The 15,192-nt window shown below is 47.9% G+C and overlaps 5 protein-coding genes across 5 annotated transcripts; 4 read left to right on the plus strand and 1 right to left on the minus strand.

Annotated features, from left to right (window-relative positions):
- Positions 1-273: 273 nt before the first annotated feature.
- On the plus strand, positions 274-1,362 carry MGYG_08314 (hypothetical protein; the record flags this gene model as incomplete). Its single annotated transcript, XM_003169362.1, has 3 exons — positions 274-860; positions 922-1,194; positions 1,245-1,362. 3 exons carry the CDS (start codon positions 274-276, stop codon positions 1,360-1,362), a joined length of 978 nt encoding a protein of 325 aa, XP_003169410.1.
- Positions 1,363-1,599: 237 nt separating this feature from the next.
- MGYG_08315 (3-oxoacyl-[acyl-carrier-protein] reductase) lies at positions 1,600-2,614 on the plus strand (the record flags this gene model as incomplete). The annotated part of the gene is made up of 4 exons (XM_003169363.1): positions 1,600-1,642; positions 1,697-1,944; positions 2,004-2,283; positions 2,361-2,614. 4 exons carry the CDS (start codon positions 1,600-1,602, stop codon positions 2,612-2,614), a joined length of 825 nt encoding a protein of 274 aa, XP_003169411.1.
- A 311-nt stretch (positions 2,615-2,925) lies between these two features.
- Positions 2,926-5,087, minus strand: MGYG_08316 (hypothetical protein; the record flags this gene model as incomplete). The annotated part of the gene is made up of 4 exons (XM_003169364.1): positions 2,926-3,949; positions 3,998-4,143; positions 4,194-4,277; positions 4,341-5,087. The coding sequence occupies 4 exons, from the start codon at positions 5,085-5,087 to the stop codon at positions 2,926-2,928; spliced, it is 2,001 nt and encodes a 666-aa protein (XP_003169412.1).
- A 1,610-nt stretch (positions 5,088-6,697) lies between these two features.
- Positions 6,698-12,081, plus strand: MGYG_08317 (6-methylsalicylic acid synthase; the record flags this gene model as incomplete). The annotated part of the gene is made up of 2 exons (XM_003169365.1): positions 6,698-6,778; positions 6,832-12,081. 2 exons carry the CDS (start codon positions 6,698-6,700, stop codon positions 12,079-12,081), a joined length of 5,331 nt encoding a protein of 1,776 aa, XP_003169413.1.
- A 1,111-nt stretch (positions 12,082-13,192) lies between these two features.
- MGYG_08318 (cycloheximide resistance protein) lies at positions 13,193-14,966 on the plus strand (the record flags this gene model as incomplete). Its single annotated transcript, XM_003169366.1, has 2 exons — positions 13,193-14,098; positions 14,163-14,966. 2 exons carry the CDS (start codon positions 13,193-13,195, stop codon positions 14,964-14,966), a joined length of 1,710 nt encoding a protein of 569 aa, XP_003169414.1.
- Between the last annotated feature and the right edge of the window lie 226 nt (positions 14,967-15,192).

Genomic DNA, 15,192 nt, shown 5'->3' on the forward strand with positions numbered 1-15,192 from the left:
TAATTCACAAGACATCTATAATAGCAGTGTTGATTGATCAACAATCCCACCCACCTGCCGCTCATCCCACACGGCTCGGGACATAACTAGTTAGTCAACTAGTTAGTTTACCAAGCTTTCTAACTCTAGCCTCAAAAACAGGCAAAGCAAAACTTGAGAGCTGGCTATTTAAGAAGACAAGCGAGGATCAAGATTCATTGCAATACTGAATTCACAGTTTATCCTTATTATCCTTGTCTCTTGTTCACTAACAATCTCCACACGATTTTCACTATGTCTGCTCTATCATTCCTCTACTCCCAGATATTCGTTCGTCTCCCACCTCCGACGCATGATTTCACTGGGCAAACCATTGTCATCACTGGCGGCAATGCAGGACTTGGGCTGGAAGCTGCACGGTATTTCCTTAATCTGAACGCATCTGAGATCATCCTTGGTGTTCGAAGCCTGGCAAAGGGTGAAAATGCGATTAAGGATTTGGAAAGCTCCACCGGACGCTCTGGTCAAATCCGCCTCTTTCATATAGATATGGAAAACTATGCATCCGTTCAAGAGTTTGCTGCAGGTATTTCCGAAATTCCTAAGATTGACGTTCTCCTGCTCAACGCCGGAAAGATGGAGCAAAAATTTTATATGGCGGAGGAAGATGAGAGCACGATCACAGTCAATGTTGTTAGCACCTTTCTGTTGGCCTTGTTGTTACTGCCAAAGCTTCGCGCATCAGCTACCGAGAACGGACCAATTCCTCGACTCTGTATTGTCGCATCTGACCGGCATGTCATGACCAATTTGCCCGAGTGGAAGACACCCAACACGTTCGTCGCTTTGCGAAAGCAGACTAAGTCGGGGCCTGACGATAGGTACTACTAAAACTGATTGTCTTAGTTATAAGCTGAACAGAAAGCTAACTGATAATAACAGATACTATGCCTCGAAACTGCTCCAAGTGCTATGCATGAGGGCACTGGCAGCTGATATTGCCTCCACTAACCCGCGAGTTGTTGTCAACGCCTTTACTCCAGGATATTGTCTTACGAACCTAGTTGATGGGATGACAGGATTCTGGGGATTCCAGCTCCAGGTAATAAAACTGATAGCTCGCACGGCCCAGGAAGGTTCCCGCACTTTGGTTCATGCCGCTAGCTTGGGATGGGAAGGACATGGGCAGTATCTTAATGACTGCAAGATTGACGAGTAAGTTTCTTCAAAAATGGTTTCTGGTGTAGCTAGAGCTAATAAAGCAGGGGTGCTTTATCAAAATTTGTCAAGAGCGCAGAGGGTGCACAAGCGCAGAAGAAGGTTTGGGGGGAACTTCTAGAGAAATTGGAAAGAATTTCTCCAGGAATATCTGGCAACGTTTAATAGGATGGTTACTGTAGCAGTGAATGAGTACCACAGCCACACATACCAGAGAGCACTGCCGATGGGAGAGATATTATAATGGGTATATTTCTAGTTTCGTAGTTTTTCTTTGTTTTTCCCTGTCTCCGATGGGATTTTGGTGGGATGAGGGCAAACCGAACATGTATATAGTTGTACCGAATTCGCGGAGTCCCCAGAATTATTTCGTAACAATCGATGAGAATAAACGACGTCACGATGATGCTTGATCTTGCAGGAGTAGCAGTAATTACAGGTGCAGGTGAGAATATATCTTAGACGCAAGCTCATATTAACAAGGTCTAACATGAAGTAGGGAGGGGTATTGGACTTGAGTGTGCTCATGCGTTTGCTGCAGCAGGCGCGGCGGGAGTCGTATTCGCCGACCTAGACTTATCTGTCGTCCAGGAGAAGGCAGAGGAAAGCAGGGCAATAGCGACAAATCCTGCATATAAACCGCTTGCAGTTGCTGTGGATGTAACTGACAAGAAACAAGTTGAAAATATGGTTGCTCAGACCCTCGAGACCTTCAACAGGATTGACTACAACGTCAATTGTGCTGGGGTATGATATCAGTTTCAAGCAAGCAGGCTTTCAAAATTAAACTAAGTTTGAAATTGCAGGTGGCTATGCACAAACCAACTCATTTCATGGATCTATCAATTGAGGAGTGGGAGAGGGTCAGCCGGGTAAATGTGCAAGGCGTGTTCCACTGCATGCAAGCGGTTGGGAAAGTAATGAGGACGCAAGAGTCGCTTAAAACGTCTGGACTCCATGGACCGCGGGCGGGACAACGGGGTTCGATAGTCAACCTGGGGTCTATTCATTCATCTCAGTCGGCTCCTGGGACCGCCCAATATACGGCTTCCAAACACGCAGTAGTAGGCCTGACCAGGTCTTGTGGTACGATGCATCCATATTCCTCTGCTCTCCCATCATAATGTTGTTCAAATCTAATCTAACAAAAATTGAATATCCAGCCCTAGACTTTGCAAAAGAAGGTATACGTGTGAATGCTGTCTGTCCCTCATGGGTCAACACACCAATGATAAACAGCAACGAAGTCCTTGCGGAAGTTCATCAAGTCATCGGGAATGTTGTACCCTTGGGGCGTATTGCAGAAGCAGAGGAGGTAGCAGACGTTATTTTGTTCCTTTGCAGCGCTAGAGCGAGCTATGTCACCGGTGCCGCTTGGATGGTGGATGGTGGCTTCTCCTGTGCCACAGTGTTATAGTTGTTTTGCTGCTCGCTGGCTGTTGGTGCTGTTTGCCATTTGTTGGTAAAATTGCGATTAGTTTTGAATTCGAATAAAGTTTTTACTCAGCGAGGAAGATCCCGGCCGAACCTTAGTTAACTAGTTATTGCGAGTCTGTGCTTAAGTTGACGTCGGTTCACAATCCCAACAACACACAGTTGTACAGAAACTACTGTTAGATATACCATGAAATCATCTAGGACTAAACAGAGGGATGATCTAATTTTCTATAGGTTTGGTTATTTAATTTTGTTAGGTACCCAGCACTCAGCTAACATCTTATGCTCAGGCTAGCGGTAATCGGTGGCTGCAGACACAAACCTTTCGAATCGACGACAGCTCGCATTGAACATCGACAGTCGCTCACAAGACCATGGGATCAGCTGAGATAGAGCGGACCTCCCTAGAATTGTGCCCCGAATAGATGCACTACCACCTTCCCGTATCCAGTATTGAACCGCTTCATCCATGCCGCTCACTCCAGACAGTTCCACCGCAGCGCTATCCTCAACCAGAGATATCGTGCATTCAGCGTTGTAGGCACACAAGACAATACAACTATACAACAAAGCTATCGGTCTCAATGGATTCCAATATTTGTAGTATTCTGGCCATGAAGCACATGTTTTGCATTCAGACTTCTGCTGCAGCTGGGCTGCATGGAATACTGCTTTGCGCCCATGAGCGGAATCTGCCCATGCTCGAATTGCCCTACGGGACTCTATTTCTTGCCGAGAATTACCACCGCGCTGGCTTTCGAGAAGAGAAATATCTGCATGAATGTTGAGAAGCGTCAAGTGGAATAAGGTCAAGTTCAGAGTGAGCCAAAAGTGTTGTGATTCCGAACGGCCTGTGCAACATATATGCCCTCTTTTATATGCACCTTCGAGGTATGATTGGCAGTAGGACAAATGGTTTCTTTGGTAGCCGAGACTACCCTGTTGGCTTACCGGCATTAGAAATTCTGTGCCGGCGCCATCTTTCACTCCACGCAATGCTTGAATGGCTGACCATAAGTCCACTTGGATTGCACAAAGGGCCAAATGACTATCTAGTTCTTCAAAAGGCTGCCGCTGGTTATCAGGTAATTCACCGGCACTCTGAAAGATTTCCTGGACGGCAGATTGGAAAATGCACTTATCACGCCCCGCTGGTTCAAACCACTGAAGGCGATATCTATCCTCTGCTTTTGAAGCTCTCCAAAGGGTTTCAGTGACAGGGAGGGCAAGACGGAGTTCTTGAAAGCGTACAGATGGAGGACGATGTATGGCGATGCTGAAATATACATCCAGCCGAAGGACGGCGTAAGCCATTCTGCGATGGTTAGAATATGCACTACCAGTGTCTTTGTGGGATACACACCTCTTGACTTCTTCTTCACACATCCACCTGTCTTCTTCCAAGTTATCCAGTGGCACCCATTGCCCGGAAAACATCCCCATGCGCCGCATTGCAGATATAGCTACATCAGTGCCCTGCGCAGCCCAATGGGCGGATTCCGACAAAATCTATCACAGTTAACATTCGATCATGCATTCCATTCAAATATGGGCCGTACATCTTCAGCAGTAAACGATATCAAAACTATCACAAGAGCTTGGATAGCTCGAAATGTCTCGGTTAGTCTGGAGTCAAGGCCTTCCTGTGACAATCTCTATGTTAACCCTTGAATGTCTGGTCCAAGCAGTGCCAGCATACTACATACCGGGCCGGCTACCAAGTGCCTCATCAAATCCGTCACCAGTTTGTTCCGCTCATTATTTTTTGACAGCGGCCATTTGACTAATTTCAGAGCCTGTGAGACCCACGGGTATTGGTCTGCTCGTTCCAGAGTAGAGTGGTGGAGAATTCCCCATGCCTCGTGAAACACTGTTTCGGGGAGGCAAGTCTGTCCCATGCTGGTTAAGGAATCTGGCGTTTGTGGTAATACTGGCTGGCATTGATTATCGTCTTCTGTCGCGGGCAAAGCAAGCAAAGCCTCTACCAAATCAACGTCACAAGAAACTGGTCGGACTTCCGATGCCCACTCATTAACAGACGGCCAGTTAAATCTAAGAGTACCTGAGACCTCCCCGTCTGCTATAGTACTGATGGTTGAATGCTTCCGCGATGAACCAGGGGTATCGCCAGAGTCTTTATTGCAAGTCGAAGATGTGTCCCAGAGTGTATTAACGTGCAGTCCTATGGGGACTGCGTTTTCATCATGGGGCTCTTCGGCCAAGGCCTGTGGACGGGTGACCCGAGTGGGAGTAACTTGTGTGCTCGATGGAACCCGAACACAGGGCACCTTCAAGTGGGAGCACGTTAGGCAAGGGTCGCCAGAGTTGCACTTGGACTTCCTATGCCGGCATGTTTGGCATGCCACAAGTGTGCGCTGGACACCCTTAGACTCTGCATGGTGGATGGGCAGATGCCGCTCTAGAATGTCCCTGTAGGTCATCATTTTAGCCATCTTCCTTTCACTACTCGACTACATTAATGGTGGTTTAGCTTACCTTCTCGCAAACCTACGGTAACACAAATAACATTCATACGCCCGAATAGGGTCATGATTCCGTTGGTGGCGGTTAAGATGTTCCTTGCGAAGAAAGGAGCGGTTGCAATTTGTCACTGGACACTGGAAAGGCATTATTCTGACGCAAAGCAATCCTGGGTTTTGTTAGAATATTGAGGGGCCATATGCGAGTTATGGAAATTTTCTGCTCAAGATGCACAGAGCAAAGGTCCCCTGTGTTTAAACGGTTTCCACCTTTTTTTTTAACATTGATCTACCATCTCGCATAGGATCGACGCCATCGAAAGATATGCACCCGATATTTTCGATTCTAACTAACTTTATGCCCAGATAACGTTTGGGCGCCGTTCACCTACTTTCATGTTTGCCCCTAACACCAGTATGGACCGGACCCTCAAATAGTCCCTGTTCCCTGTCATATCGTGGAGCGGAATCCTCTTGCCATGCATGCAGTGGACCGTTATGAAAGACCAAGCATCCCTCAGGGTAGCCAGGTGGTAGGAAATGCGATGGCAAGTATGGAGTACTATTTGTGCAAGACTGCAAGTAACTTGTCTTCTCCGCCATCTTCGACCTCTTTTTTCCCTCTTTACCGTCTCCCTTTCTTTCCTTTTTACCAGCCTATGATTTCAGCCCAGCCATAAGATATATTTAGTTGTGGCTGAAGCCACTCGCCTACTGCTCATCCAGCCCAAGATTTTTTATTTGCGCCTCCTGCCTTTTCTTCACTTTTCTTTTTCTTCTTCTTTTTTTCCCTTAGGAGGCGGCTGAATCTTGCCAGACGCCAACAACACCTCCATCCATCCCTCCCCGGAACATTCAGCGCCAGACATGAGGGGAACAGTGCAATGCATGTGGATTAGTCACTGCTATATGGTCCGTGTAATAGATACACGTCATCGCTTTCATTTGGATGTGCTTTCACCCGTACAGGCGCCTTTTATTGCTCAGATACAACGAGTTGCACAAGCAAAAAGGAGGTATCTAACCTATATTATCCCCTCACTGTTACTAACCACGTACGGAGTACAAAACATGACGTTGAGATTCATAGGTGAACGATGATCTTACCAGAATAAAAGATGGCTCTAATGGATATCCATTTCCACTGATCTTTTCGCAGCCAGCCAACTATATCCTGTGACATATTCGACTTTTCTCCGTCGCCATCGATCATTATGACCTAAGCTTTAACCCAAGCCATTCATCTCGGACCACATTTACTTTGGATAAGCCACTATTCTTCATTCTCCCAAGCGGTGTGGTCACAAAATAGTAGGTACAAACATCTAGAGAGCCGATGGGATGAACACTGTTCCCGGTGGGGGAGGGGTCCGGCGTCTAGCAGGATCTGCATACCCATCTACTAGCAATCTTGTGCCCGATGGAGGCAATCTTTGCTTTGAGAGCGGTAGACTCAATTGAAATGATAATACCTTTTGCAGTTATATATACTCTCCCTTTGATGAAGACCACAGCATCTCAAAGGACAGAATTCCTCAGCGTGGATTGGCTTATTGTCTCACAGCTTCCTTCAAATATCTCAAATGTCTTCTATCATTACAAATACACCATGCTCAAATTCAGAAGCCTGTACTGATTCCCCTGTGACTGCGTACAGCGCCGAGGTATGCCAGCCCATTGTAATAATCTCACATGAACTTACTAACTAGAAGCCCAGGATCAATGCAAAGATGTAGCAGTTATTGGCATGGCGTGCCGCGTTCCTGGCGGCATACAAGACTCTGAACAATTATGGCAAGCACTCCTGGGACAAGTGGTTGCATGCGGAGATATTCCCGCACATCGCTGGGAGCCGTATTATAAAAGAGATTCTCGCAACAGAAAGATTTTAGACCAAACAACCAGACGGGGATATTTTGTCGAAAATATCGACGATTTTGACTATCAATTCTTCGGCGTTTCGCCCAAAGAAGTTGAACAAATGGATCCACAGCAAAGAATATCGCTTGAAATTGCTTGGGAGGCGTTAGAACACGCCGGTATTCCATCAAAATCACTCAGTGGTAGTGACACGGCTGTTTTCTGGGGTGTTAACTCAAATGACTATTCAAGACTGGTTTTGGAAGACTTGCCTAATATTGATGCTTGGATGGGTATCGGGACTGCATATTGTGGAGTCCCGAACCGGATATCCTATCACCTAAATTTGACTGGTGCAAGCGTTGCTGTTGATGCTGCCTGCGCCTCTTCCTTAGTTGCTGTGCACCACGGCGCGGCTGCTATTGCGACAGGAGAATCAAGAATTGCAATCGTTGGGGGCGTGAATGCTCTTTGCGGGCCTGGACTTACTCGGGTTTTGAACAAGGCTGGGGCTGTCTCCCCTGATGGACAATGCTGCTCATTTGATGAAAATGCGAATGGCTACGGCCGTGCAGAAGGTGCGGGAGCCGTCATTCTCAAAAGTCTTTCACAAGCACGGCTTGATGGAGATCATATCCTTGCGATTATCAAAGGTACCGCAGTCGGCCATAATGGGAAGACAAATGGTATTATGGCTCCTGATTCCAAGGCACAGCAACTTGTGGCTAGGAATGCATTAAAAGCCGCGAACATCAACCCTCTCACCGTTCGCTACGTCGAAGCCCACGCCACATCTACAGCACTTGGAGACCCAACGGAAATTACTGCCCTTGCTGAGGTATACGGAAAAGGGCGTTCTATCAATAGTCCTTGTTATATTGGCTCTATCAAGCCAAACATAGGGCATTTGGAAGCAGGGGCTGGAGTTATGGGTCTCATTAAGGCTATTTTGATTGTCCAAAGAGGGCTGATACCGCCCCAGGCAAACTTGAAAACACCGAACACGAAGATAAAATGGAATGACTCCGGTCTAAAAGTCGTTCAGGATCTAACAAACTGGCCAGATGAAACGGAGCCACGCCGCGCTGCAGTGTGCTCTTATGGATATGGTGGGACCGTGTCTCATGCTGTTATTGAGGAGTTCCAGGAATTCACTCCAATCCTCCATAATGAAATAGGGGCCAAGGATTCATCTAATGGTCACCTACTTTTACTTTCTTCTCCACAAGAACAACGCTTAAAGACTCTCGCTGGATCACTCAGGACTTGGATCGGACAACAGGACGAAACTCACTTTGATCTCGCTAAGTTTTGCAAAACTCTTGCCGGACACCGAAGCCATTATGATTTCAGGGTATCGGCAATTATAGACGATTTTGAAGGCGCCATAACTGCATTGGATTATATATGCAAAGGAACAAATGACCAATGGATTACTCGAAGCCGTGTTCTCCCATTTGATTTGGCGAAGGGCGTCGTCTGGGTCTTTTCTGGTCATGGAGCGCAATGGACCAACATGGGGAAAGAGTTAATAAATAACGACATTTTCCACGACGCAATTCAACCTCTTGACAAAATCGTTGAGGACGAAATCGGGCTGTCTCCTATTGCATGGCTTCGAGATGGTGATTTCAATTCCTCCGATCGCGTGCAGATTTTGACATTTATTGTACAACTTGGAATAAGCGCCTTACTGAAGTGCCGTGGCATCCACCCACAAGCAGTTATCGGTCACTCTGTAGGAGAGATAGCTGCCTCCGTGGTTGCCGGTGCTCTTTCGCCAGAAGAGGGCACCTTGATTGTGACTCGCAGAGCCCTTCTATATAGGCAAGTTATGGGCAAAGGGTCCATGTGCCTAATATCCAAGTCTTACCAAGGGGTCCGCGAAGATCTTGGGGAAGCCAGCGATGTGGTAGCGGCTATTGACTCTTCCCCATCATCTTGTGTAATTGCAGGCACAAACGATGGTGTGGCCGCCTTAACTGAGAAATACCAAAAACAGGGAATCAAAACATATACAGTGAAGACCGATATTGCATTCCACAGCCCAACCTTAGACCAACTGAGAGAGCCTCTTACAGATATGCTGAAGGATATACTACGTCCCGTTCATCCACACGTGAGGCTGTACTCTACTTCACTATTGAACCCACGCGGCTCGAATCCTCGGGATTCTACTTATTGGGTCAACAATATGACCAACCCTGTGCGCCTTACCTCTGCCATCCTTGCTGCTGTTGATGACGGTTACCGAAGGTTTGTAGAGATATCTAGCCATCCGCTAGTCTCACATTCAATCAACGAGACATTGATGGACGCTGGTATTGAGGACTACTCCGTGATGCACACCCTTCGACGAAATCAGCCAGCTGAAAAGAGTATACTCCATGCCATCGGCCAACTTCACTGCAGCGGGGTAGAGTTTAACTGGCAGAGCCAGATGCCAGGTCCGTGGATGCAAAATGTACCCCTGAGCCCGTGGGTTCATCGCCCAATTGTGCAGAAAAAACTAGTACAGGGTACTGTGGGTATGGTAGCAGACATGCACGATGTTGACACGCATACTCTCTTGGGTCGCCGCACTGCAATAGCTGGCACAGATTTGGTTGTGCATTCGACAACACTGGATAGCACTACGAAGCCCTTCCCAGGGAGCCATCCAGTATTCGGTACGGAAATCGTTCCAGCTGCCTGTCTGATTAATACATTCTTGAAAGGGACCGGTAACTCTTCATTAAAGAATATCATACTCAGAGTCCCTGTGGCTACCAGTGGATTGCGGGCCGTCCAGATAGTCATACAAGGTGACGAAGTGAAGCTCATGTCTCGTCTAATACAGAATGAGAGCGTGGGGGAAAGTTCATGGGTCACGCACACCGAATCTCGTTGTACAGTACGCACTGAAGCCATTACAGAAGTAATTGATGTGCCTGAGTCCAAGTCTCGTATTGGAACACGGCTCAATGATGACTTTACAATTGACTACCTAGCCAAGGTTGGGGTTGCGGCTATGGGATTCCCCTGGAAGGTTACAGAGCATTATGGCAACTCAGACGAAATGATAGCAAGGGTGGATGTTTCTCCCACTACCGTGAGCCTTGATTGGGACCAGTCATCTTGGGCCCCTTTCCTAGATGCCGCTACTTCAATTGGATCTACAATATTTTTCTCTGAACCCCGACTACGTATGCCAGCTCAGGTTCAGGGGGTGGATATCTTGACCACGCAGGATCCACCTAAGACAGGTTGGATATACGTCAAGAGGGATGCTGACGTTGAATACTCCTGTCACGTTTATATACTCAGCGAAGACTGCCGGTTGCTTGCGAAATTTACTTCCATGCGGTTTTCGGAAATCGAGGGCACACCCGGCGCAAGCGGAAGCATGTCCAGCTTAGTTCACCGCGTTGCTTGGCCTCCAGCATGTCCTGCAGAGGAGCCCATACCAATACAGAGTATTATTCTGATTGCTAAGTGCAATACCACGCGAGATACGTATGCCAAAACACTACCAGCCAAGATCCAGTTAGAGCAGCTTGCAACTCCAGAAGCTCTACAAGATCTGTTACCGTCTCTTGAACACAAGAGAGGGGCAGTCGTAGTGTATATCCCAGAAGAAGTCCGGTCGCTACAAGAGGTGCCTACAGCCGCTGAGAAATTTACCTGGCAGCTACTGGAGATAACTAAATATGTTACTAAAAACTCTTTATCTACCAAAATATTTGTGCTCACCACTAATATGATGGAGGCAGAAACCCCAACTGCACTCGCACACTCGCCACTGTTGGGACTTAGCAGAGTTATTGCTAGCGAACATCCTGATAATTTCGGAGGCCTTATTGATGGAGAACAGTATACTGTGCCTCTTCCAGTTATGAAGTACATCCAGGGGGCCGATGTCATTCGTATTATGGATGGGATCCCGCGAACAGCTAGACTCCGTGCTCTACCCCGAGACTGTCGAAACCAAGAGGCTCCCAAGGCTCTTCCCCGTCCCGAGGGAACCTATCTGATTGCTGGTGGTTTGGGTGTCCTAGGCCTGGCCGTAGCCGAATTTCTAGTCAGCCACGGCGCTCGACGGCTTGTACTTATTTCCCGGCGCGGACTACCGCCACGGAGAACCTGGGAACATGCCGACCAGGAGCTACAGCCAGTTATATCCAAGATCCGGGATCTTGAGCAACATGGCGTGTGCGTCCATGTTTTAACTTTGGATCTCTCGACTCCCCAAGCTGCAGGGCGTTTACTGGAGAAATTGGACCAGTTGAATCTTCCTCCAGTATTGGGCGTTGTCCATGCGGCAGGGGTGTTGGAGAATCAGCTTATTCAGGATGTCACACAAGATGCGTTTGCTCGCGTCCTCGCACCCAAGGTTGCTGGGTCATTAGCTTTGCATGAGGCGTTCCCTCCTGATTCACTCGACTTCTTCGTTCTCTTCTCATCATGCGGTCAATTGTTTGGATTCCCTGGCCAAGGTGCTTATGGCAGCGCCAACACCTTTCTAGACACCTTGGCTACACACCGCCGTAATTTAGGTGAGAATGCCATTTCATTCCAGTGGACGGCATGGCGAGGAATGGGTATGGGCAGCGATAGTGACTTTGTTGCTGCAGAGCTGGAGAGCAAAGGTATCACTGATGTGACCGGACACGACGCCTTCCAAGCCTGGCTATACCTCATACAGTTCAATACTGACCATGGAGTTGTACTACGGAGCCGTTCTTTCGAGGACGGAGAACCGCTTCCGAGTCCCTTACTCAACGACATCGCCATTCGTCGTGCTCGATCTATAGCTGGCGCACCAAATGCCACCGAGGGCGGTCCCTTGGCCGGCGCCAGTAACAAGATTCCATCCTCCGGGCCAGAGCTCAAGTCATACATTGACGAACAGATCCGCGAATGCGTTGCCAGCGTCCTTCATCTACCGTCAAAGGACGTTGACTCGAGAGTAGCACTAGCAGATCTAGGGCTGGACTCGGTGATGAACACCGCCCTTCGACGGCAGCTTCAACGCACCTTCAAGGTAAACGTCCCGCCCACATTAGTCTGGAGTTACCCAACAATTAAGCATTTGGTTGGTTGGTTTTTTGAGAAATTGGCTAAGTGAGGGAAGATATTGCTTTTCTCAACGTTTCTGTTGGTTTTTTTTTTTTTTTTTTTCATTTATTCTCGGGGTTTTTTCGGCTTCGTTTCTTTTCTTCCTTGTTCTTTTTTTTTTCTTTTTTCCCACCGATGATATAATAGAAATACTCAATGATAGATAGATGTAGGATGGCGGAATAGATCCGGGAGACCAACCCCATTAGACAGGTCTCCATAGCTAACGAATGAATGCCCAATTACCAGTTTGTGCCAAAATCGTTGAGTTAGCTAACTAGTTATCTCTCGTAAAAGCATCCCGAGAGAGATTTCGTATTATTCTTCCAATGATAATGACAGCACCAGCTGCAAAACTTCTCCAAGCACTGTACTGAATATGCGGTGACACCTTATCAGATTTTAATCTGAAGATTCACAACAAGCGATGTCGATCACTATCAGATCCCCATTCTGATACGTCCAAGAGACCCGTTGAGGCTCGCTTGGCGTCCGCCTCCTTTATTTCAACCTCGTCCATCGTCCACACGCAAAAACTTCTTGCTTTCCACCATCTAAATAGTTCCAGCTGACTCTCCCCGTATTATACCCATAGAGTGGCGGCTTTCCCTGCTGCCAGTGCAGTAATAGCAATCATGATCTGCAAGAGGCAGAAGCTCCCGCCAGATCTAATAGTTAACCAGTTATGATGCAAGAGAGCTGCTGAGCATGCGCCTGCACAGCTGTGACAGATAAACGCCCACCGGCTTCAATAGTGTGACCTATACCGATTCTTTCGTGCCGAAACTTTGACGCCAATGGCTGCGGACGAATATTTAAGACCTGCTAACTGGAGAGATGTCGTTGCTTCCTGCGCTGAGGGCAGCTTCCCCCTCCCAAGATTGAGTTGAGCCCGACCCAAGGAAACGATAGCATTCTGACGCCGATGGGATGACATAGAGGAAAGCCTATCTAGCAAGCTGCCGTTAGTTATCGGGCCACCTGTTCCGGTTGTTCACACGAAAGAATAAAGCTGTTTTGCTGCTTGCTCTATATTACTCATCTCGTCGCATCCTCTTTTCTCTCACGGACTACAGCAACAACATCACTAGCCTCATTCTGGAGCAGGACTCCCCATGCCCATGGCCGCCTTTCTCCCCAGTACAGCGTTTGGTAGCTGTATCCGCTGGCTAACCAACGGCCGCCTATTCCAGTTCCCGGAGGAACAGCCCGGGTTTCAGCTACCGCCGAAATATTCATCTGCCGTGGAGCGAGCAGCACAGCAGTCGGGGCCACAGTCAACTGAAGGCGCCGATGGACAACAAAATGACAATTCGCCATCGCCAGATCCATCTTCGCCTAGTGCTGAGAGCGGAGATCGGTCGGTAGATATCGAGAAAAGCGCACAACACAACGAGTATCAATGGATCAGCCCTGAGGTCACGCCTGATGGAACGATATTAGTCGGATGGTATTCAGATACCGACCCGGGCAACCCTCATAACTGGCCATCATGGTTGAAATTTCTGGTATATATCCAGATCAACTTTTATACCTTTGTCATCTACATGTCCTCCTCGATTTTCTCCATCGTTCAGCAAGAATTCATGGTAATCTATGGTGTCCCTCAATCGGTGGGCTCTCTTGGGCTCGCACTGGTCCTCCTGGGCTATGGAATTGGGCCGCTGCTTTTCAGTCCCATGTCAGAAATCACAGCTCTGGGTCGCAACCCTCCATATGTAGTCACCCTGATTATTTTTATGGTTTTAACCGTGATCACCGGGGTGGTTAATAATGCGCCAGGATTTCTTGTTCTACGCTTCCTCCAGGGGTTCTTTGGCTCTCCGTGTCTGGCCACGGGAGCTGCATCGCTGGCGGATGTGACAAGCCTCATCAACTTGCCATACGGCCTTTGGATCTGGGGTACATTCGCAACCTCTGCTCCCGCGGTCGCGCCTACGATTGCTGGGTTTAGCTCTGTAGTCAAAGGTTGGCGCTGGTCCATGTGGGAAGTTCTCTGGGGCACAGTACCTTGCTTAATACTCCTAGTTCGTTGTCCTTTTTCTCACTTTGATTGCTTTAATCAAAGGCACGGTATTAATTATTTTCCAGTTCTTTCTCCCAGAAACCTCGTCCGAGACAATTCTCCACCGACGTGCGAAACGCCTTAGAAAAGCGACGGGAAACAACGCCTTCAAAGCTCCCTCTGACCTCGACCCGTCCAAATCATCTATAACCGCCATCATAAACCAAGCCCTAATTATTCCCTGGAAAATTAATGCCTTAGACCCCGCCATCCTCTTCACTACAGTCTACACCGCACTGGTTTATGCCATCTTCTACTCCTTCTTTGAGGTCTTCCCACTTGTCTACCTCGACATATACCACATGACCCTACCACACATGGGACTTGTATTTCTCACTGCCATCGTTGCAGCTCTAACGATCATGCCATTCTACTTCGTCGTTACCCATTTCGCTATTTCCAAACCCATTCTAAGCGGCACCTTCCCTCCACCAGAACGCAGACTCCTACCGGCACTACTCGGCTCTCTGCTCGTGCCCATGGGTATGTTCCTATTCGCCTGGACATCACGCAAGGAAATCCACTGGATCGTACCAACACTGGGATTTTTCTTCATTATGGCCGGTGTCATCACCCTACTCCAATGCATGTTCGGGTACATGGCAGTGGCATACCCGAAGTACGGCGCCAGTCTCTTCGCCATGAACGACTTTGCCCGGTCCAGTCTGGCATTTGCATCGATCTTATGGTCTGGTCCGCTATACCGGAATCTCGGAATAGCAAAGGGGACAAGCTTAATCGGTGCGTTGACGGCTGCTTGTGTGGTCGGGATATATGCTCTGTACCTGTACGGGCCCGCGTTACGAAAGAGAAGTCGATTTGCGGAGTAAAACCGTTGAGATGATTGATGAGGGTTTTATACGCTTATTTTATTTTAATGACTGACTAGTTAACTAGTTGTGTACGATGTTCGGTCCCACGCACTGTAGATTAGGATTTATGCAGAAGATAACTAACTAATGATAATATGTGTAACTGTACGGCAGTTACTTCTACTTACTTGATTATTCCACAGCCCCCAACCTATAGCTCTACAGTCAATTCATGCCGTATAGT

The sequence above is a fragment of the Nannizzia gypsea genome, genomic scaffold (genome assembly GCF_000150975.2).
Source record: "Nannizzia gypsea CBS 118893 supercont1.9 genomic scaffold, whole genome shotgun sequence".
In the NCBI taxonomy this organism is placed as follows: Eukaryota; Fungi; Ascomycota; class Eurotiomycetes; order Onygenales; family Arthrodermataceae; genus Nannizzia; species Nannizzia gypsea.